General features: G+C 31.5%; 1 protein-coding gene across 6 annotated transcripts in view; it reads right to left on the bottom strand.

Moving 5' to 3' along the window:
• Window positions 1-307: 307 nt before the first annotated feature.
• Window positions 308-23,635, bottom strand: part of LOC111703560 (kinesin-like protein KIF21A) — a 68,773-nt gene continuing 45,445 nt past the window's right edge. For 2 of the 6 annotated variants that reach the window (XM_023475531.1, XM_023475533.1), the window contains 43 exons: window positions 22,411-22,505; window positions 22,126-22,206; window positions 21,298-21,389; window positions 20,367-20,425; window positions 19,890-19,953; window positions 19,434-19,527; window positions 18,495-18,610; window positions 17,892-17,967; window positions 17,165-17,228; window positions 16,925-16,982; window positions 16,242-16,331; window positions 15,725-15,832; window positions 15,449-15,568; window positions 15,104-15,179; window positions 14,534-14,589; window positions 14,075-14,182; window positions 13,782-13,835; window positions 13,379-13,480; window positions 12,855-12,898; window positions 12,166-12,292; window positions 11,633-11,755; window positions 11,074-11,197; window positions 10,852-10,980; window positions 10,675-10,750; window positions 10,481-10,555; window positions 9,777-9,888; window positions 9,163-9,265; window positions 7,626-7,801; window positions 7,454-7,528; window positions 6,999-7,114; window positions 6,694-6,759; window positions 6,377-6,435; window positions 5,901-6,015; window positions 5,229-5,295; window positions 4,731-4,853; window positions 4,420-4,474; window positions 4,154-4,205; window positions 3,250-3,340; window positions 2,277-2,423; window positions 1,906-2,020; window positions 1,464-1,571; window positions 762-848; window positions 308-420 (listed from right to left, as the gene is read on the bottom strand). In XM_023475531.1, the coding sequence (XP_023331299.1) occupies window positions 323-420; window positions 762-848; window positions 1,464-1,571; window positions 1,906-2,020; window positions 2,277-2,423; window positions 3,250-3,340; window positions 4,154-4,205; window positions 4,420-4,474; window positions 4,731-4,853; window positions 5,229-5,295; window positions 5,901-6,015; window positions 6,377-6,435; window positions 6,694-6,759; window positions 6,999-7,114; window positions 7,454-7,528; window positions 7,626-7,801; window positions 9,163-9,265; window positions 9,777-9,888; window positions 10,481-10,555; window positions 10,675-10,750; window positions 10,852-10,980; window positions 11,074-11,197; window positions 11,633-11,755; window positions 12,166-12,292; window positions 12,855-12,898; window positions 13,379-13,480; window positions 13,782-13,835; window positions 14,075-14,182; window positions 14,534-14,589; window positions 15,104-15,179; window positions 15,449-15,568; window positions 15,725-15,832; window positions 16,242-16,331; window positions 16,925-16,982; window positions 17,165-17,228; window positions 17,892-17,967; window positions 18,495-18,610; window positions 19,434-19,527; window positions 19,890-19,953; window positions 20,367-20,425; window positions 21,298-21,389; window positions 22,126-22,206; window positions 22,411-22,505 (3,976 nt within the window). In that variant the 3' untranslated portion in view covers window positions 308-322. Of the gene's footprint in view, window positions 421-761; window positions 849-878; window positions 933-1,463; window positions 1,572-1,905; window positions 2,021-2,276; window positions 2,424-3,249; window positions 3,341-4,153; window positions 4,206-4,419; window positions 4,475-4,730; window positions 4,854-5,228; window positions 5,296-5,777; window positions 5,836-5,900; window positions 6,016-6,376; window positions 6,436-6,693; window positions 6,760-6,998; window positions 7,115-7,453; window positions 7,529-7,625; window positions 7,802-9,162; window positions 9,266-9,776; window positions 9,889-10,480; window positions 10,556-10,674; window positions 10,751-10,851; window positions 10,981-11,073; window positions 11,198-11,632; window positions 11,756-12,165; window positions 12,293-12,854; window positions 12,899-13,378; window positions 13,481-13,781; window positions 13,836-14,074; window positions 14,183-14,533; window positions 14,590-15,103; window positions 15,180-15,448; window positions 15,569-15,724; window positions 15,833-16,241; window positions 16,332-16,924; window positions 16,983-17,164; window positions 17,229-17,891; window positions 17,968-18,494; window positions 18,611-19,433; window positions 19,528-19,889; window positions 19,954-20,366; window positions 20,426-21,297; window positions 21,390-22,125; window positions 22,207-22,410; window positions 22,506-23,635 lie in introns of those variants that run through there. The other 4 variants (XM_023475532.1, XM_023475534.1, XM_023475535.1 and 1 more) reach the window with 4 other exon arrangements.

The raw sequence follows: 23,635 nt of genomic DNA, 5'->3' as shown, positions 1-23,635 counted from the left end.
ATATCAAACAATCAAAGCTTGAAATATCTAATGTTTACATAATTTGGTTGGAGATATATAGGTATTAGAAAATTGGGATTTATTGCAAAGACTCAATTTCTTTGACTTTAAAAGAAAGAGATGAGCAAAACAATTAGAAAAGGGTTCATTTCGCTGACAACATTTTAGTTAAATGGTCACTTCATTACCTTGAAAATACAATGGAATAAAATAAAAAATGACAGAACATTCGGACACACTAATGATCAAACTTTAATAGTAATGCACAAAAAATTATGACGCACATGTAAATGAGGACGCACTTAAGTTTGACAAACATTATTTATAGAACTACTTGTACTGTACCTATATGCCCGTCATTGGAAGCAGTAAATATATGTGATGAGTTGGTTGTGATGGTGTTGATGGAAGAGTTGTGAGCTGAAATATAATTATAATTAATTTAATGTTTCGTAATATCACTGTTAACAATCTGAATGATTTAAAAAAAAAGAATACAAGGCATTGTTCACTAATAGGGTGATATGTAATATGTTTCTTTTCTAAAATAAGTCAATTTTTCAAATCGTCTTGACAACCGATTGGTTCGACTTCGTCCTAAACTTTTATAACGAAACCAAAAAAATTTTAATTTTTAAAAAATTTACTGGAGCTTTATGTCAAAGATAAATTGAATTATAATAAGGTGAACAAAAACTTATGGCCATCATTACACCTGACTGATCTGGACAAGATGTACTCAATAACTAGATATATCCTACCTTTCATCTCTCCAACTAGAGCACATGTATCCGTATTCCAGAGTTTAATACTTCCACCTCGACATCCGGATATAACTACATTCTCTCCTAGAAATTATTCATTTTCCATCTTTCATTCATTTATTCATTTAATACTTCCACCTCTACATCCGGATATAACTACATTCTCTCCTAGAAATTATTCATTTTCCATCTTTCATTCATTTATTCATTTAATACTTCCACCTCGACATCCAGATATAACTACATTCTCTCCTAGATATTATTCATTTTCCATCTTTCATTCATTTATTCATTTAATACTTCCACCTCGACATCCAGATATAACTACATTCTCTTCTAGATTTTATACATTTAATCCATATTTTATTCATGTATTCATTTAGTCATTTATACATCACTTCATTTATTCTTTTATTGTTTTTTTCAAATATTCAATAATTAATTTATTTATTTATTTGTTTACTATTTTATTAATTTATTCGTTTGTTTATGTATTCATTCATTAATTTATTTTTTACTTTTAATCTTCTTTAAAATCAGCTTATTATTTCGTTATATAATTTTCTTCTATTATTTTTTAATGTCATCTCCTAGTATTTACGCCCGGTTTCACAGGGCGAAATAGTTCTTTTTGAGTAAAAGAATAAATGGGGGGGGGGGGGTTCTGTACAATATATAATCTTGATATAGTTCTCTAACCTGGTAGGAAGGAGAGACCACAGATCCAATCTTTATGAGCATTATTTAATGATTTTACTAATTCTTGACTTCGTAGATTCCACTTCTTTATACACGTGTCACGTGATGCTGAATATATAAACATACAATAAAAATATTTTTATAGAACAATTATAATAAAAAACTAAAGTTTCTTTACAACATATACAGCATATTCAATTTATGTAATATGCTGCAATTTTAAATATGGTACTTAAACATTTAATTGTCTTAATTAAAAAAATTACATTTTTCCTTTAGATCTTCAGTTTGAATAATATTATCTTAGAAAGTTCTTAAATTGTTAACTCTTTATGTTTTAAGTCGGACTCTGAACAAATATGTTCCGAATTAAATTCTGGTTTAGCCTATTCACATTCCATTTTTTTGAGAACAATCCCATTAAAAACTAGTCTGCTCTAACCTGAGAACAAAGTATCTCCTAACACCGTCATGCATTGGATCCCATCATAGTGCGGGGGATTCAAGTTCATCTTAGGAGGGATTACTCCTCCTTTCCCTTCAGGAACTTCAAATATCTAAACAAATCCTTTTAGGAGGGATTTTACCCCTAACATTAATTGAGGAGGGATTTTACTCCTTAAAATGAATTTAGGAGGAATTACTCCCCTTTTCTCTCATCAAATTAGAGTATTACAAATCTTTTTAAATAAATGAATGAATTGTTTTAAATAAATAAAAAAATCATTTTAGGAGGGATTACAATGTAAAATTCAAAAATCTAAACAAAATTACAAAAATCCACCGAAGTCGGCCAAACATTGTGAAATGTACCTTGATATAATGGTCCTTAGATCCAGTGATGACGTAGTTGTTGTCAAGGTCCCTGGTGGGACCAATAGCAAGGCACATAATGGCTGCCTGGTGCCCCCCGGACAGTTTACCGATAGAGTGGAACTTACGGAGATCCCAGATACGAACCTAAACAATAAGACTGTCGTGTACCAAAACTTATGAATGTTACAATGCGTCCTGATCCCCTTAATCCTGATCGCTTAACCTGAAAAATAAATATCCACTGTGGAATTTTTTCTTGTTAATCCTCTCTCTTGGATATCCCTGCTGAGTTTTCACCAATAATCTGGTCAGAATTTACTGTGGCTGAATTTTACACTTTTCTGGATATCGAAATAAAGGTTGTATTAATCTGCAGATTAACAAAAAGACAGATCAAGCATTGATCTCGATATCCACATTCTAAAGTTTTCAGCTCTGAACATTTCCAGAAATAATGCAGTTATAACAATACAAATTACATCTCTCTCAGCAACATTTTTAAATTTTGATATTTTATTCTATGTTACCCCCGGGCCAAGGTACCCATGAGTTTCGTCAATTCGGTCCAGCCGTTTGGCCAGCTATATCCAACATATATAAATACAGGGTTACCCACAAAGAAGGACACTTCAGAGACGATTGTACGGAATTTTTACTGTCTGTTTTCTTATATTTACGATTCCTTGCAACTGTAAACGTGTTTGTTTCTTTGCCAAATGATTAAAAAAACATTTGATAACTTCAAGAACGTATATATCCTTTATGTTCCACTATATCTAAGGTAGAATACATAATTTAACCTCTAAATCATCACATTTTAAGAGTTTCCGATTGTCTTTAGTCTCATCCTTTGTGGGTGACCCTGTATATACATTGATACATATATACAAATATATATATGAGCAAAGAACATTATTTAAAGAAAATAGTTTCACAGTTTTCTGAATACCACTGTACTACCCCCATTTACCTTATCTGCAGCTGCTGAGAAGAGACCGTATCCTGACGGAGTTAAACAGATATCATTGATAGCTGTCTCTCCAGGAGGCATAGCTAGACTCCTAATAGACAATCAGAATTATAAGTCAAATTTAAAGGGACTGTAAGCGAAATTTCAAGTGCCCTTTCATACAAAGATGGCAATGCCCGATTCACAACGGTATCCATGAAACCTTTCTCTTAACAATAATGGAGAAAATATGATTATTTTTAGATTTAAAAGTTTTTATTTCTGACAATTACTTGATGTTTTTCGGACCAGTCAAGTAAAAATGAAGCCGGAGGAGAGATTTTATAACTAAGTAATATGTGTTACATCTAATATCTATTTCACCGGGCATTAATTTTCAGCGAGCAGGACATGTAATTTGTAGAAATCAACATACAGGCGAAGTACCATGACATGTTGGATATAAGACGATACAATGTACAGTACAGAGTCCAAATCTTAAAAACGCGCAAGGTTTAAGCTATTGCTTAAACGTTCTGTAAAATAATGAATTCAGAATTAATTTACATTTAATCCCACACTCATATAGTACATCAAAAAATGGGCTAAATGAATACGAAAGCACCGCAACATTATCAATAGAATCATAATTGACTGATAAAAAATATTGAGACTGCGGGGGTTTCCCAGGATTAAATATTTAACTCATGGCTTTCAGTGAGTTAAATATTAAAGCTAAAGCTTTAGGTTAAGGTTTAATTTAGGTCACGCGCGGCACTTTACATTTAAGTTTTTTTTCGTTCTTAATAGTTTTTGACTCCGATTAAATATTTAGGGTGAGGACTAAAAAAACACGTTTAAACAATGGTACGAAGAATGTGCTTTATTGGACTATCAATAATTAAAGGTATTATCAGACTGTTACCTAGAGGAAGAGCTGCCATTGTTTAAAACTACAGGACCGTTGGTTGTTAATCCTGAAATTGAAAGTTTAAATAAAGACGACATTTAATTTCTTTGTTTATAATTTCATAAAATTGTTGCTAAATATAAATAATAGATAACCATACACGCCATTTATAATAATTCTTTAAGTAATTTAATTTAAAAATGAGACGACATCTGAGATAATAACAATCTCCATTGTAAACAAGCAGTAATTGTACAAACTAACCAGCAAAAAAAAAATACCTGAGGAACTTAATGTTTTGATGCAAGCGGACGGTTTCATTCTCAGATCCCAAACCTGGAAAATTATCATTTTAAGAAATATTTTTAACAATGAACTAAAAACACCCTACTTTTTAATTCTTGTCATAAGGATTAAAAAATTTAATGATACAAATATCTTTTTTTCCCGCTGCCAAGACATTACGATGATGTTTAACGGTACTAATGACCAAAAAAATAACTAAGTTTGCCCCTTTCCAAAAAGAAAACGTCAAGTACATAAATAAGAATGGGTTTCCATAATTTTTTGTCCTTCCAAGACGAATTACTACCTTAATAAAAGCTGATGAAACTGTGTATACAATCCTCTGAGGTTCACTATACTTGACACAAACAACATTGTTAGGATGTCCCTCCAGGCTTTGGACCTCCTCTCCTCTACATAGATCCCACACCTACATACAGGAGGTCATTTTATAGTTCAGTTAGAGGTCAACTTATATTCATTAATGATTTACGGCTTAATACAACTAAATCACAATATGAACAGAGGTCAACACATTTGTGTGTAAGAGCACTAATTTCTACAAAGCTTAATCTCGATATCCGATATTCCACCACGACATCTCTTAAATTTTAAGCCCTTAATCCCTTGATTTAAAGTTATGGGTTCCGAACATGGATTATCCAAGAGGAATTAATTGAATCTTCGTTCGGACGAAGAAATTTATACAGATAACTGGTTAATTCAGGGATTAACGACACAAAAGTTTTAATTTGAACTCGCTTAATTTTAAGTTTTATCAAATGATATTTAAGAAGAAATTTACCTTGACAGTTTGATCTTTAGAAGCACTGAACAGAAGCTCATCTGTAGCAAACACAGAAAGCACAGGTCTAATAATAAAGGCAAATTAATCTAAAATTATGAAAACAGACCTAAAATAATGTAATCTTAACCATTCAAATATTCATTATGTATGTTTTATATTTAATTACTTTTCATTCACAAATATAAATAATTTATGAGGCACTTGGTTCATAACAGACTTACAACGCAATATCAAGTGCAGCTAGTTCTAGAATAATTTAATGAGAATATTTTCAATATTCTTCCCTACAATAAAGATACTGTAGACGTAAGAAATTGAACCTCCATTTATAGAGTGGCATGTCCGACACACAAAGGTACCTTCAAAACAATTAATTTATTCTCGATAAAAGTGACTTGCGGGTATCAAAGAAAAAATTGGATATTGTGAGGCATTAAATAATTTCATTGAGGTTTACTGGACATGAAGTTTATAACAGTCCCTTTACAGAATCTATAATTTATCAAATATCTATGCTAGGGATTACTGGGATGCCTAGTAGCCTACCTATTATGTCCTTCAGCAACATGAGTACAGATAAGAGGACTCTTCCCTCCAATCCTACCCTGGTAGGGGTTTATATTTATCAAATATCTATACTATGGATTGCTGGTATGCCTGGTAGCCTACCTATTATGTCCTTCAGCAACATGAGTACAGATAAGAGGACTCTTCCCTCCAATCCTACCCTGGTAGGGGTTTATATTCCCTTTACTGTGACTTTGTTTCTCTCCAATATTAGTCCCTGAAATAAGAATTTATCATTTTAGAAACATCCGATAGAAGTAAGATTCCTTAACTATATTACTTTTAATATTTCGTAGACAATCCCTTTATGACTTAAATATTAGTTTACTTAGATCCGAAATAGTAGAAATAAATTGTCAATTGTCCTTAATAAAAGTATAAAATAATTGTTACAATGTGTAACCGTTTATGTAATGTAACTTAACATTTTATAATGTAAATTCCTGTTCAATTTAATTTTATATATATTTAGTGAATAATGGTTTTCTATCAATGTACACTGTCAGCAGCAGATGCTAGGTTTCAACAAACTTTAATAAATTTTCAAAATTTATATAATTCTTGAATAAAACTTTTACCTGCAATAAGTCGGGAGAAAACATTTTTCCCTGAGGACTCCTCCCTTGAGTTCGACCGCCTAAACAGTAAACAAACATAAATTCATGTTTGAGAAATCTAGCTTTTTCCTTCTAAATTATTTATAGCATTGTACTGTACTGTACTGTACTGTACTGTACTGTACTGTACTGTACTGTACTGTACTGTACTGTACTGTACTGTACTGTACTGTACTGTACTGTACTATACTGTACTGTACTGTACTGTACTGAGCTGTGCTTTATATACTGATCGCTGTTCTGTGCAGTACTGCAGTGCACTGTCCTGTCCTTCTTACCTATAAGCAGAAGGGGAACCCGGAGGGGATTCATCCAAACGAAGAGCAGAGTTGTATTTCCGGATACTAAATAAATAAATAAATAAGAACGGTCAACTTTCATGGAAGACTTGGAGAGTAAAATACACACTTACACATGACGAAATTGAAATCAAACGAAAATTTTTATGAAAATTCAAAATATTTAGTGAGCTGGTACTGGTTCTAGATGATGACAGATGATAAAATATTTTAAGGGGGGGGGAGGTAACATCCTGGAACAATTTTCCTGGCAGTAACATGTATTTGGTGTATTTGATGGTTACCTGGGTCTATCTAAAGATCGTCTAGTGAGAACTGGGCTAGGTTGGAATACAGGAGCTAACCGGCTTAGTGTTGCCTGATCCATCGACATCGTCATCAAGCTCTCAGGACCAGGATTCTTAATAATTAATAATTTTATTTAAAATACTAATAATAATATTATCAGATTTACGGCGAACGGACGTTTCATATTGTAGGCAAAATCAAAAGTATATTCACGCTAATAATAAATACACGAATAGATTCATAATATTAAAATTATTGTTGACATCGAACGTTAAATTAGGAAAACAAAATAACCAAGGCTTGATCCTTATTTCAAAAATCAATTTTTGTAAAAAAATATTTTCAATTAAAAAAAATGTTTCTCTCATTCAGAAAAAAAATTAGCCTATGCAAAATAGTGCCCCTCTGTCAACGAGATCAACTCTCATAAATCTCCTTGTATTAATTTTACCTTTGTAAAGCTATAACTTCTAACCATAGGATTAGTTGGAGCCCGAGTAAAGCTTAAACTCCGGGAAAATGGAACCTTAAATTGTTATGATTATTAGCATATCCTTCAATAAAATATATTTACAAATTGTAAATCTAAACGATAAAAATTATGCTTATAATAAGGCGTTTACCTGGTGACCTCCGTTTAGGGCGCTCACAGATTTTGGCAGTCTGGATACAACCTTGGGAGGAAGCATCAAGGATTCACTCATACCCCCGGGCATATCCAGGTCATTAAACAACAGGTCGTCTTTGTTCAGGTTCCGGCGTCTAGCTTTCTCTCGTCGACCCAAAGATGAATCTGAACCTGATAATTAAAGACATTAGATTTAAATATATGCAATATCATGTATGCAGTATATATATATATCCTGAATATTGTACAATGTAGTTTATAAATAATATGATAACCTTAAGGAAAAAAATGTAATGATAGAAATTCTTAAACGAGATGAAATAATCTTGATGTATTCTTTAATGTCCAACATTTTTTTAGGAATGGTCAGAATATTTGAACGTCCTCTGAATTATTGTTAATGACTGTAATGTTAATTAAACACAGGGGGTTGTGGTCCCCCATCTCCACTCTTCTGTCAGGACTAGGGTTAAAATTTAAATGGAAATTCCTGCATTAAAGTATATCAATACTTCTAAAAACGAAAAGGTAATTGAACATGAAAAGGTAAGTAAACATGCTGTAAATGTATGAAAAGGTAAGTTAGCATGAAAAGGTAAGTGAGCATGAAAAGGCAAGTAAACCTTTTGTTAAAGTATGAAAAGGTAACTTTACATGTATTAATATAAAAAAAACAAGGTGAGTGTGAATGCTGTCAGTACAAAAAAGTAAAGTTAATATCAATATTGATCCATGTTGAAAAGATCAATATAAGAATGAATATTCTTCAACTAGTTAAATAATTTCCATTCATTAATGCTCGGAGTGTGCAAGAATATACATGCCTCTCTGACAGTAATAATTTCCATTCTTACACGGTCTGAGCGTTGAAGAGTGCAAATTCTACACCACATTGTAAGAATAAGCATTCTTTAACGCTAGGAAGCTAATAATATTGATTTTTTTTTCTACAGAACCGTTTAATAATGGGAATTCTTAAAAGATAGGTTTACTACTATGGAACCGAACAGATATGATATAATAATGATAATCGCGGTCCACCCTTAATCCGAAGTGATCAGGCTTAAGCTGTATATTTACTAGTTCTCATATTATTATCTAGCTTGACAGAGACAACCAGGGATGGATAAGGTACACAATGTACTATTTACGTACTAAGGATTGTCCAGGAGCTCCCTAACCTGACAGGGGTAGGCCATCATGATCCCTACTAAACCCAGGGAATTTAAGGTTAACGCAGGGATTGCCCTTTCTCGGACTCACGACCATAATTTTGGTCTGTTCATTGACCACCAATCAACCAAATATTTTGAACATTTTTCATTACATATTGGGGGAGTATGATTCCCTGCCGTAGTTCAGGGATTTTGATTAATATTAGTTTTTTAAATGATTTTTGTTTTTGTATAAATGTAATTGTAGGCGTATGCATAATGCATATTTTTTGTTTCAGTAGGGAGGGGTATATGAGAGTCCATAATGTACAATTTACAAGTAATGTATGTACAATAAAGTCCAAATAGTTCAACTACCTGTTCCAGTATCATCATCAAGCTTTACAGAAGCTACCAAGGGAAGATGGAGCACAGGTCTACTCTCCTCATCATCACTAGCTGAGGTATCATCCTCCTCATTCTGAAGATGGTAAAATAGTTTGTTGGTTTGTATTGTATTTAGGGGTAAAATAGTTCTAAATATGTATACTTTGATTAACATGAAGTTAGTTTTGGAGTTAAAATTATTTAGATCAATAATAATAAGAAGTCAATTTTTGTTTAAATAAGTACATTATTGTTAAAATAATTAGATTTTTGTAAAAAAAAGTATTTTGTTAATAATATGTCTATTTTTGGAAAAATATGTCTATTTTTAGGAAAATATGTCTATTTTTAGTAAAATATCTCTATATTTGGTAAAATAAATCTACTCTGGATAAAATAAGTCTATTTTGTTAAAACAAGTTAATTTAGCTGAGATAAGTCTATTTTGTTAAAATAAGTTTATTTATTAAAATAAGTTTTTGGTTAAAAAAAAGTCTATTTTTGTTAAAATAAAAATACATTTTGATTTTCACAGATTGTTCCAAAAGATATAAATAAAATTATATTTTATCTATAAAAATAAAAAAGATATATTCCTCCCCAACCTGTAGCATAAGATCATATATTTCTAGATCTTGTTGTTCTATCATATGCTGTAGAAGCTGTTGATGCATTGCATTCTGACGGTGTGCCTGTTGAATCTGATTATCCAGTTCTCTGAACAATATTTATATATAATTGAATAAACAGCAGGTTTCTGTGTAGCGAGGTAGTAGGTAGGTCAGGTTGTATATTATCTAGTTACCTAATCCTTTCTTCCTTCTAGGTAGGTCTGGTTGTATATTATCTAGTTACCTAATCCTTCCTTCTGTGTAGCTAGTAGGTCTGGTTGTATATTATCTAGTTACCTAATCATTCCTTCTGTGTAGCTAGTAGGTCTGGTTGTATATTATCTAGTTACCTAATCCTTCCTTCCTTCTGTGTAGCTAGGTAGGTCTGGTTGTAAATTATCTAGTTACCTAATCCTTCCTTCCTTCTGTGTTGCTAGGTAGGTCTGGTAGTATATTATCTAGTTACCTAATCCTACCTTCCTTCTGTGTAGCTAGGTAGGTATGGTTGTAAATTATCTAGTTACCTAATCCATTCTTCCTTCTATGTTGCTAGGTAGGTCTGGTTGTATATTATCTAGTTACCTAATCCTTCCTTCCTTATGTGTAGCTAGGTAGGTCTGGTTGTATATTATCTAGTTACCTAATCCTTCCTTCCCTCTGTGTTGCTAGGTAGGTCTGGTTGTATATTATCTAGTTACCTAATCCTTCCTTCCTTCTGTGTAGCTAAACAGGTCTGGTTGACCGTCATAGATAACAGTTTCTCCAGCAGGTACCTTAATACGATTCAAAATAAAATTCTGTTTAAAAAATTACGTTGATTAAATCTTGTGTTTTTATGAATTTCATTCAAAATGGTTTGCCAATATTACAATATTTAATAAGAAATTCCTACTTTGCTTCTTCAGCCTTTAGCTCTGACACATCCAGAATCTTCTTCATTTCATCCTCATCATCCTCCTCTTCTTGACCTGTAATATAGATAAAGATTACGAAAATGGAGGGAGATAAAATGTTTATATCTAAGCCGCGCGTGATTAGTCACGAATGCCGCGCATATATAAAAATGAACCTGCAGCTTGCTCCATCTGAAGAATATTCTGCTGACACTCGAGTATATTGTCATGGAGGTAGTTGATGTTCGCCTTCACGCTCTCCATCTGGTCGTCCAGGTCCATCACTAAGCTACTGTCTCCCTTTTCTAAAAATACAGAGGTTTAATGATATTACTTTTATCCACTCGGATTATCTGAGTTGCACAGTTAAATTGTAAGTGCTAAAGGTGCTTACTGACCTAAAAGAAGTCGTCTTCTCTTCTGAGATAATTTCTCAAGTCTATGTGATAGTTTTTCCCTTTCTTGGAGCCATCGATCCATATCATTCTCCATCTGGGAGACAGCCTGCTTGTTCAAGGCAACCTAGACACAACAATTATGATAATTTATCATAATTATAATTGAATATACATTAAAACACAAATTAAATGCAACATAAATCGTGGTTTAAACAGGGAAAATGTAAAGAATGAATCCTTATGGCTTAATGCTCATTTCTCATTTTGATATTTAAGGTTTCTAGAGATGAAAAAAGGGAATGAAACGGAAATTAGTTCAGAAATGGATAAAATTGGTTCATTTTTACTCGCATTTCAATTTACCTAACAAGTAAAAGATAGAGTTTACTCTGTAACCTGAACCAGCCCAACCATGGTAAACTGTTTTGATTGGCTGACTCACAGATTTAATCCAAAAATGAGGGCAGGGACCCCCTGCCCCCCCCCCCCCCCCCATAAAAATAAAACATTTCGGTCTCCTTAAATAATATCTATTAGTTGGATTAATCTATTAGCTAACCTTAGTTATATTCTTCTCTATATCAGTCCACTTGAGTTTAGCTGTTTTACTGCTAAACTTCTCATTCTTCCGTGCCATGGTAGAGGCACGCCTAGCTGTCTTTCGGAGATTCATTACTTCCTCCTGATAATTATTTAATAATAATTTATAATCAGAATTTAAAATGAAAACGTAAAAAATAAAAATAAAATATTATGCATAATTACACAATACACATACACTAGATTCAGGACAAGAAATATAACAAATCTGCAACTGACTTCAATTATAACTTTATATGACTCAAGTCTGCATTCTTAACTTGAATCCTTAACCTATGTCTATTTTTTTGTATCTAGATATGATATCATGTTCCACTTCTGTATTTAGATATGATATAATGTTCCATTTTTATATTTAGATATGATATCATGTTCCACTTCTGTATCTAGATATGATATCATGTTCCACTTTTATATTTAGGTAAATAGGTATGATATCATGTTCCACTTTTAGAGTTCTTTTTTCTTTGAATTTAGGGAAGGGGATGTTACCTGCTTCCTTTTCAGAATAGTTTCCTTGATTCTTTTCTCTGTTTCTAGGTTTTTAATCAAGGATTCATGTCTCCTTGATTCTTTCTTGAGCTGGGCTAACTCACGGTTCTTTCGTCCCTCAGCGTCCCTGAATCAATCAATCAATCAAGTAGAGTTTTAGGGATACCCTACTATTCACGTATTAATCTCGAGATAAAATTACTAAATCAAGAAAGAGATATGAGCCTACCCTACAGCTCGCGATTAGGTGTTTGAAAAAAGGAAGTTGTATTTGATTTTTATTTTGTATAATCTTATTTAAAGTGAATTTTTATTATTGTTTTTGTATTTGTTAAATTAAAGAATGGGTGGTTAGTTTCACCAGTGTCTCATTAGATAAGAAATAAAGAAATAGTTAATCAAAATCGTTTTAGCAAGAAGGGATGTTTTTCTAAATGTACGAAGAATGAGTGTATTATATTAAAGTAGAGCAATTACACATAGAGTATGGAAATGATACGAAAGTAACTTAATGTTGCATAAAAAAGTGATTTTAAATTAAGAATCCAAAATATGAACGAGAGTTTAAAATGAAAATCTATAATACGTATTTAGAACTTTTATTTTTCAATGGCACTAAAATAAATTCAAGGATTAATGAATTTGCATGAAAAAAGTGCTAAAAATTTTAATTTAAGTTTTCAAGTTACCTATGTCTATTAGTTTCTTCTTTCATCTGTTGAACTAATCGAACCTGATTAATTGAATCAATTAGAGCAATTAAAGTAATTAGAGTAATTAGAATACACAGTGGGGTTGATATCTAAACAACAGGATAAGAAGTGAAGACATCAAACTAAACTTATGTTTATGGGGACACATTAATTTATCTTAAATGCGCTTTAAATCCCTCCATGGTGATTATCGCAGGCCATTTTACACGGTAACCAGAGGTCCTAGGTTTAAATGAGTTGAAACTGAACCCATTTCCGTTTTCCACCAAATAAATATAAATTTTTTGTATTTGTTCTCTTATACTTTTTTATTGGACATGTGTTTTAAAGATTCAAGTAGATAAGATCTATTTTTGAAATTTTTTGAAAATAAAAATATAAATAACTATATTCCGATATAATTTTACGTTTTTGTTTTCTTAGTATTTTAGTTAACGAATCTGAATCAGGATCCAGCAGATTCAGATCCCGGGGTTTAGATTAAGAATCTGATATTGTACCTTAGCCCTCTTCATATCCATAACATCTGATTTTAACTTGACGAGCTGCTTCTCGTACTGACCCTGGGACTTGAGCAGCTTAGCGTGCTCCTTCTGAGCAGCCTGGAGGATACATACAACTCATATATCTGCTCATGTCGGATGAAAATTAAATTGGGGATTATAATTAAAAATTATAAAAATTACTTCATAACTACAGATGTTTGGTGCAGTTTACAGTTTACAGTGAAGTGTGCGGTTGTAGGGATTACCATGAGTTGTGTAAATATATGTTTTACAAATTACTATTACTGTGTAGTTCGATTACAAATTAAGCAGCAGATTGAAATAACTAAAAATCTTGTGAAAAATAATTTAAATAAAAACAATTGTTCTCGATTAAAAGCAGTTTAAGTTTGTATTCCTGAAGTTTCTTGAGCTCGTTCTGCATTTTATCAATCTTATCCTGATATTCAACCTGAACATATTAATGGTAGATATAATAATCATAATACATTCAAAATCATTCTAATCTAACCAAATAATAACATTCTTTATTTTTACTTATAATTTTATATAAGTTATCTCATAAAATGTTTCATTTCGACAAATCACAATGAAAAAATAAGAGATTCAGAAAAGAGTTAGGATTCCAGAACCTTATAATCTATGCAATTCAGGAGAACACCTCTCTCCAAACAACCTTGTTATACCAACCTTGATCTTAGATATTTGTTGTGTAGGAGGAGAACCCCTGGTTCCTGCAAGGTTCTTGAGCACCTTGTCCCTCTCCTCCTGGGTGCTCATGATACGCTTCTGCAGCTCCTACAAGGACAACAAAAACATTTGTAGATTAGAATTTTTTTTTTTAATTGAACGGTCAAAAAAATTGTCAACACTGAAACAAGAGGGCATTGAGTCAAAAAAGTAAATCGTTTTAGTATTTGAAAATCAACCCATTAGCAATTCAAATAAACATATTATACAAAAACAGACCTGTTTAAGAAGTGCATACATAAAGATATTTGACTACTTAAATTCAAAAATTTTCAACTATTCAATTCAAATAAGGGAGTAGTCAAAGATTATTACAAAGATGTTCTCTTTTACATTTTGGATATTTTAATAAAAAATCAATAATTCTAATTATTATAGATTTTTACAAAACACATTTACCTGAAGTTTTGACTCATATTGATGTTTCATAACTTCCATTCTCTTCTGAGAGTTTTCTAAACAAATATTTATTGAAAGTATAGCTTCGTGAGTAGATAAAAACTGGTTTCAGGCCTTCTATTGAGAAATAAGTAGGATTTAAATTTATAGAAATAAATTTTTTTTTTATCTCACTGGCGTGAGAGAAATATGTGAGGTTGTTGTTAACGTAATCAGATTATTAGATTAGCTAGGCATACCAATGTCACATTAAATTACAATCCAGTTTAATTTATTTTACAAGAGTAGTTCTTCTATCATTGAATTTAAAGGGATTTTCAACTAAACTTTCAATGGACCTTCAAAAAGTGCCATACCAGATTCACAGTTACACTATTTAACCTATAATTGATAAAGGATGACATGTCCCTAAACCTTTTATTTTGCAAACTATGAATTATACTAGATCAAAAAGTCAAAGTTTAAAATATCAAAGATTACCCCATCAGTTTGCAAAGATATAAAGCTTAGATAATAAGAGGTTGAGGCGAGTAATCAGTTCACTTCCCATAATATTACTAAAATATTTACCGAGTTCTTCAATAAGTTTTTGTTTGAGAGAAATCTCTGATGTAAGTTCTACGAGCTCTTCATCAAGTTGGTTGGTCTGGGCACAACCTTGCTCTAACATTCTCTCCGGGAGAAAAACAGGTGACNGAGAAGTGGGGGAATTCTGCAGAGGCTTGTGGGAAATTTAATGCTTCAAAAATGTGACTAAAATCTTCAACAAGCTTAACAATTAATTATGTAAATAAACATTCTACTTTTTTCCTTCCAAAAGGACTTTGATTAATTGATATTTTCATCAGGGAAACTTAGCATATTTTAATATTTTTCCAGGAAATATTCAAAGATTTAGATGTGAGCAAAACTTTCCTTGACATCTGTTTCAGTATCAGTATCTGAATCATCATCTTCATCATCAGCATGTTCTCCTTCACCTTCATCTTCTTCAATAATAGATTCATCTACATCCTTCTCAGGGTCAACCTTACCCTACACCCTCTCAATCTTAAATGGTGAGGGGAGCAAGAGTTATAAATATAATAAATAATAAGATTAGATTTTTATTAAGAAATATTTCATTTTTCATAAGTTTGTAAAGGAATTGTGTTTTCTTGAACTAAAACTATTTAAAGATTGAGAGCGTTCCTTTTCAAGTAGAGATGTTCCTTCCTTTTCCTCCTCTTTTATCTTTGAGGATTTTCTAACCTTCTCTCGTTTTTGTTCCAACTCATTCTTTGCTATATTTATCAACTCCTGGATATTTCAGCATTTTTTAACAAATCTGAATGTGTTTCTTGAAAAAGGAATATCAAACTAATCATGAGTTTATGACTATTGTTTACAGAAACATCAGATGAGATAAATACCAGTATCAATAAATTTATGATTCAATTAATGTTCATCAATAACTTTTCCCTTGGAATACATTTTTAGTTATCTAAAAATAAGTAGTAGAAATTTCTGTTTGTTTGTTTGTATGTCCGATCATAACTCATGAACCCTTTGGCCTAAAATATTGATTGAGGAACTCGGTATACCGACAGGAATGTTCTTACCTTGGTTTAAAATTTCTAAATTAAGTTGGTTGACTTAAATAGAGAAAATATGGGTTTCAGACAAGGCTGGGTTCACAAGCAAGTTTAAAATAAAATGCTTTTTTTTCCTTGACTGAGTATCCAGATTCCTCTGTAGTAGAATCATTTAACCAGGGAGTATTAAAGGAATTGTTAAATCCATTAGACAACCTTTTCACCTGGAACACAACAAGTTAGATGATGATAATAATATTAATGATGATAATAATGATAATAATGACAATAATGATAATAATAATATTAATGATGATAATAAGGATAATAATGATAATAATGACAAAAATGATAATAATAATATTAATGATGATAATAATGACAATAATGATAATAATAATAATATTAATGATGATAATAATGAAAATAATGAAAATAATGATAATAATGATAATAATAATAATATTAATGATGATAATAATGATAATAATAATAATATTAATGATGATAATAATGATAATAATGACAATAATGATAATAATGACAATGATGATAATAAATAGTAGTTAATATGTACTTTCTATTAATAGAAATAAGAAGAAAAAAAAAACTTTCTTAAAACTTTCTGTTTCATCGACCATTTTATCGACTTTTTTTTATTAATTCTTGACCAGAAACTCGTTTAAATTTACTTATATGGAAGGAAATTAGAATTTTCTTCGGAAATATTGACTTCATTCTTTAGAAGTTTAGAAAAGAATGTATACAAATAATTAAACATCGAAAGAAAAACAAAAACTAATAAATTCCGACCAACCTTGCTGTTTTCTTTTCTGAGCTGTTCACACAGATTCTCAGACTGGCAGAGTTTAGTCCTGATACCAACCACAGTCAGATCAGATTAAATAATATCATGGTTTTGCAGATTTTAATTAGATCAAGTTTTAAAGTTTTTATCTCACATTTTGAGCAAATAATGGGGTAAATTTATTGAAAACATTTTAAATAAAAAGAAAATAACTAGAAATTAAGATAAAACTGATTTTCTGAACGTTTCCTTAAATCTTCTATCTCAGACATGTACTTAGAGATCATTCCAGTTATATCATCCTTAGCGTCACCTTTATACAAATATATTTTTCAATTAAATATCTTTGCTCATTTTTAACAATTATCATCTACAATTATTATTTAGCAGTCGTTATATATTATCAATACAACAATGTCAATTAACAGGTTCTATTTTGTTTTATTCTTTACTTAAAATTTGAAAATAAATCAAAAGTTAAATAGCAAAGTCTTCATTGTGTCGATATAATCGCCGACCATTGTATCCTACTTACAATAATATTCAAATAAAAAAACATTTTAAAATATTTCAATCTTTCTTATGATTGTGACGAGAACTTTTCTTAGTATCATCAGATAAAAATAATAATTTTAGTCCAATCAATTATTCTATTCATATTAAAAAACAACATATATTTTTCTTCCTAAATCAAATTTTAACTGTACATTTTTTTTATTATTTTATTCATGACTTTTAATTTAAAAGAAATTTAATTTTATGTAAATGACATTGAAAAATCTCTTAGATATAGATTGTAAAGAATTTATAATATGTCAATGTTCAGAGAGAGATTAGGAGTTAAAACTCTAGAATTATACCTGCTCCTAACCAGTTCCCCGTTCAGAGAGAGATTAGGAGTTAAAAATCTAGTATTATACCTGCTCCCAGTTTCCTGTTCAGAGAGAGATTAGGAGTTAAAACTCTAGAATTATACCTGCTCCTAACCAGTTTCCTGCCTCCTTTTCTGCCAGGAGTTGAGCATTCTTACTCGTCAGGTGATCAATAGTTTCCTAAATTCAATATAGTTTTACATTTTAGTTGCAACATTTAAAATTTGTTCTTTTTATTATTAGAATCTTATTAAATAAAAACGATTTAAAAAAAAATATTATAAACGTTTTTAACTAGTTAAGAATATTTAACCAAGTACAATAATAATCTACAGATTATAAGTTGCAGTTCAAATTTATGAGTTGTATATTTTTCCCATGAAAAATAAAAATCATTCCCTAAATTTATTTTTCTTCTAATTGGGGTCATAGGTTACGACTTATTTGCAACTAAAAAGAAGACGATATTTCCACATCTTAAATCCTCCCAAGCCAAACCAAATATATTCAGTATTCTCATGTGATTCTTTTAGAACTGTTTGATCTCGATATTTGTTAGACAAAATACAAAGTTACTGAACCAGCCTAGCCTCGTTATTAGAGTCTGTCCTCCAGACCTCTTTTGAGACCTATTTTGAAAAAGGAAGATTTCCTTAAAAACGAATGGCGGTATTCGAAAACTACCATGGTGGTATTCGTATATTTACCTGCATTGCTTTTATCCTTGTTCTCAAATTCTGAGTTTCTTTGCTGAGAAGTTTATTCTCGTGATACATATCATTCAAACCATCCACGCCACCATCTTCGCCAACCACTCTCTTCCCTAGATAGATCAATTTATCAAATAGATATATCCATTTATCAAATAGATAGATCCATTTATCAAATAGATATATCAATTTATCAAATAGATATATCAATTTATCAAATAGATATATCAATTTATCAAATAGATATATCAATTTATCAAATAGATAGATCATAAAATTCATAAAGCAATTTATCAAATAGATGGATTAGATTAGAAAATAAAAGCAAATAACTAAATGATCAACTATCGTTCCGTAGAAGTCCAGGTTAAGCTCTCATCAAACTGCACCACCAATATGGTTAACAGTGAAGATTATTGAAAAGATAAAAAAAAAAAAACATCATCAACCTTCATTCCGTAGAAATCTAGACCCGAGAAAAAACGGAAATGAATTTCTAGTTGGTAAATGACACAAGTCTAGTGTGAACAAACATGACAAGGGCTAGGTCACCACCCAGTAATAGATAAATATCTTGGATAAATCAACCGATATATGAATTTTTAGATTGTTAGACGATTTGTTTATTATTTCATAACTATCTACTTTAACTTCAATATAAGTGACCAGAATTCAATTTGAGAATTTTTAATACAAAAATCAATGATTTTGCTGAATAACAACTGAATGATGCAAGTTTTAAATTTGAACCTGCACAAATGCGGCACTACCTGACCTGGACGTTTCATATAAATTTCTAATTACAGAAAAGCTAGATTGATACAGAATTCAACTTTTACTTATTTCGAGAAATTTCTAGGGGACTGGCTACAAAAACTGAAAATAAAATATCTGATAATTTCAGAAAAGTTTAATATTTATGATGCGTAATCCTACCTTGTTTGTACTCCATGAGTTCCAATTGTAAATTCTGTATTTCCATCCGTAGCTGAATAATTGTCCTCGAGGTTTTATCCTGGTTTGCTGTGACCTGGATCATTATAAGGAGGTCAGTAATCATTTTTAACAGCGGTCAAAACGAAGATCAATTATCATTTTATCATACTAATCATTCTTCTATCAATATTATTTCGAGGCCGATTTACATTCAAACATAGCATCCTCCATGGCAGAGGTCATTTTACCTTACAGAGGTCTAAATTTAAATTTTACAGTTTTGCAGAGGCAAATTTTAACTATTCTTAAATCTTCACCCAAAAGAATATTCAATAATCGCTGGTTTTTTGATTAAACCATCAAAATGAGTTCTACAGAACAATCTAACAAGAAAACCAATGTGCCAGTAAACACAGCATAATAGTAATACTCATAATAAATAATTATTTTAATCACCTTGTTTTTTATGTTCCTTGCTCTGTTGGCGTACTTCAGTGTATTAAGGGTCTCCATAAAGTCTCTGAAAAAAACATAACATTGAAAAAAAATTATAAGATTGCATTGAGGACGCAAAATCAAGAGTAACGTTGATGCATAGTGAGTAAGTACTATTAGGACGCACAAAACAAAAGTTTTCCATTACGTACATACAAGCATCAAAGCTCGATGTCATAGATTAAAAAAAATTCCAAATACTCGGTTTCTAGGACGCTTTGCGCCCATCTTCGATTATAACTATTAATTGTTGCTCTTATATTGATTTTCAAAAATTGATTTTTTAAAAGACATTTTTTCAAATTATGACCATCCGTAAATCTGGCCTGTGATCATGTCAGGTCCTCGGTCGGTTTAGCCGTTTGTACACACGAACAGACAGACAAACAAGTAAAGTATATATATATATATGTATATTGTATATATATGGTTGATTACCTGTCACTCGGGCTAACACACGCTATCATTAGAGTTCTACTGTTTCCTCCCAACGAGTCCTAAATCCATTTACAAATTAGAAAATTTGAGTTTCTAAGGAGTTTAGAAACAAATATTACAATTTTGTTTTCAAAGGGACTATTAAGGAAAAATGTAAGGTTGTATTGGCTTAAACCAAAGACTTAAGGAGTTGATCGCGAGATAGATGAGTTCTATTTGATGTTCCTGCCTCGAGAAATTGACATAAAACTGTGTCAAAGTTATACCAAAATTATTATTTGAATTTTGGTATAATTTTGACACAGTTTTATATCAATTTCTCGAGAAAATATAATGAAGTTCTATCCAGAAATGCTTATAATGGTAAAACCGCAAAACAGACAAAAACAAACACAAAGGAATTGAGTCTTTGCAACAAATCTCAATTTTCTAATACCTATATATCTACAACCAAATTATGTAAACCTTAGATATTTCAAACTTTGATTGTTTGATATAACAGAAGTCATAGTTTGAAATATCTAAGGTCTACAACATTGGGCTGTTAAGATATAAGGATTTAAAAACCAAAGTTTGTGGCAAAGACTCAATTCCTTTGGAAACAAACCTCTATATTCAAAGGAATTGAGTTTTTGCCACAAACTCTGATTTTCTAATCCTCAAATTTTTACAACCCGATTTCGTAGACCTTTAATATTTCAAACTATAAACTTTGGTAGATCAAGTAGCGTTAGTTTGAAAAATCGAAGGTTTACACAATCAGGTTGTAAAAATTTAGGGATTAGAAAATTTATGTATTTGGCAAAAACTCGATTCCTTAACTTTTACTTTTAAAACACACATTTTTATTAGAAGCTCAGTGCTCTAGAGAACAGAAATAATTCGGTAAAATTTCTAATGTTAAATCTTTATAATTATTGGATTGACCGACCTGCAGTAGCCTGGTAAGTTTGGAGTCTCTGTACGGAACATGGCTTGCCTTCCTATTCGTATCACCCAGGGCAGAAATTACGTTACCAAGCGCTAAAAAAATGTATCCATAAAATAAACAAGTAAAATTGATCTATAAATGTAGTATTTGTGATATTTATTTTGATAATTATCAGTATAAGGAGGAGGAAAGGCACACAAGTACAGACATTTTGCGGGAAGACATATGAGTGCGGACAGGAAGCGATACAGGTAAGCTCGGTGCCACAGCTCCATGTATGTGAGTCAATAGTGGACAGGAAGCAATATGGGTGAGGCGTGCCTTCCCCTCCCATCAAAGCTCTAGCCTTATTCTCTACAACTCATTAAAAGTTGTATTCTTATTTTTTAAAATCAATTTTCAATCTTACTTAATGTTCAATGTTCCTTTGAGAAAATACAGCTCAAAGGAGTTTTTACTTTAATTTAATATAATTATAAATAGTTTACAAAATGCAAATGTATTAATATCTTTCCAATCCAATTTCTTTTAAATTAAACATTTTTTGTAACACACAACCTACAATAATGGAGGTAGTGCCCGGCATTGCCTATGGAATCCTTAAATCTTCCAACACGTGAAAGACGACCTTCTGCGCCGAACTGGCTACTCTAAAGGATATGCCACCTATCCTATGCTATCCATTGGGGTCAAATGTATTATTTCTATGGTTGTTATATCTCTCTTAGTGGTACTGTTTGGCCCACTATTACATTCATGGACACTTCTTATTGGCGTCCTGCTTTACATATAATACATATGATATGCATGTTTTAAACAAAGGTTCACCTAGAAGTCCACAATTAATAGATATTCCTTCTTTAGCTCTGTCCCCTGTAGCCCCAGTTCTCTTTAATCTCTCAGAACCAGCTAAATAAAACATATTTGTATTGTGTAGTCAAAAAGTAGTTATCAGTTTTTAGACACTTAATGTTATTTCATGGATTTAAGATTTACTTTGGGCCAGGCCGATGTCTATTATTGAAAGCTCTTCAGAGAAATGGATTATGAACTTTTGATAACAAAAACTTTTCATTACTTTCTTTTTTAATTTCTTTCAAATTTCGTTGTTACCTAAGTCGACGAAGTGGAATTTTGCGGATAAATGCTCAACATCTTCATTGGACGGCATAACCTCAGCATCATCATCTCCCAGATGCAGATCAGTTCTAGAAATATACAAGTCAGCAACTTAATGAGGGAGAGGTCGTCTTTACATGATAGGAAGAGTAGTTCCCGTCACGAGTTCAAAATCCACGAAGAGTTGAGCCAAATTGTCAGTATTTTTACAGTCTGCTTAACATTTCCAGTTAATGTTTAATTTAAAAGCTTTACTCATGCTAATAAAAGTTTCTGTTAATTGAGCATAACCTGCTTCAATCATCTGTACATAATATGCAACAAAGATAAATTTAAATCTAACATTCAATTTTTAAATGATATTTCTAATGAGTAAAACATCTTGCTGAAGCCTGGTTTAGGAAGCCCTGTATGCATGTTTTCCGAATATTTTAAAACTAAAGGCATTAACTTTGCGAACTCCCAAAGTTTAACCAACAGGTATCGATTTGAGATATATTAATTGGGTGGATTGTATATTGGATAGTGGTTGCAGGAAAATGGAATGATTATAATACTATTTATTGTGGAGTACCAGCTTCTAAAGTACTCAAAGATACAGGGTAAGAGAGAGAAAATGGCAAACTGAAGAAACTTTAGCCAGGGGTGTAGGGGGGTAGAAAAGAAATAAATGGGACTCCAAGAAACATTGAAGGCCTGCATTGATCTTTTAACGCTGTTTTAACCTGAAGAATGGAGATTTTTTTACCTAAGCTGGATCGAGATTTTGCAACTAGCAACCTTGAATATACTCCGTAATAACAAGCCTGTCCGAGATGAACTTAAAAGAATCAAGAATTCTTTTGACGAAAATATCCACTCCTAGCCTAACCTTTCTTTTCCCATTTGTCATGATTAAGGCGGAATTCTGATGATGGAAATCCTCAGAGTATTTAAACCCTGCTTTGTGACTAATATTGAGGAAACTGAGTTTGAAGCTAACCTTCAACAATTGTTGAGTCAGACATTACCAAAAACACCTTGTATCTGAGATCTTCGCCGCTGTGACTTAGAGTGTACATTATCAACCTTTCCATATATTTATATAGTTTATTTAAATAGTTATCTATGTATAAATTTGGCTTGTCTGTTTGTTTGTATCCAATAAACGTCAAAACGGCTGAACCGATCGGGCCCAAATTTTTTGTAACCACAGGGAAGGTTTTTGAATGATCAATAT

Source organism: Eurytemora carolleeae, unplaced genomic scaffold (assembly GCF_000591075.1).
Source record: "Eurytemora carolleeae unplaced genomic scaffold, Eaff_2.0 scaffold563, whole genome shotgun sequence".
In the NCBI taxonomy this organism is placed as follows: Eukaryota; Metazoa; Arthropoda; class Copepoda; order Calanoida; family Temoridae; genus Eurytemora; species Eurytemora carolleeae.
This window is presented reverse-complemented; position numbering and strand designations above follow the sequence as displayed.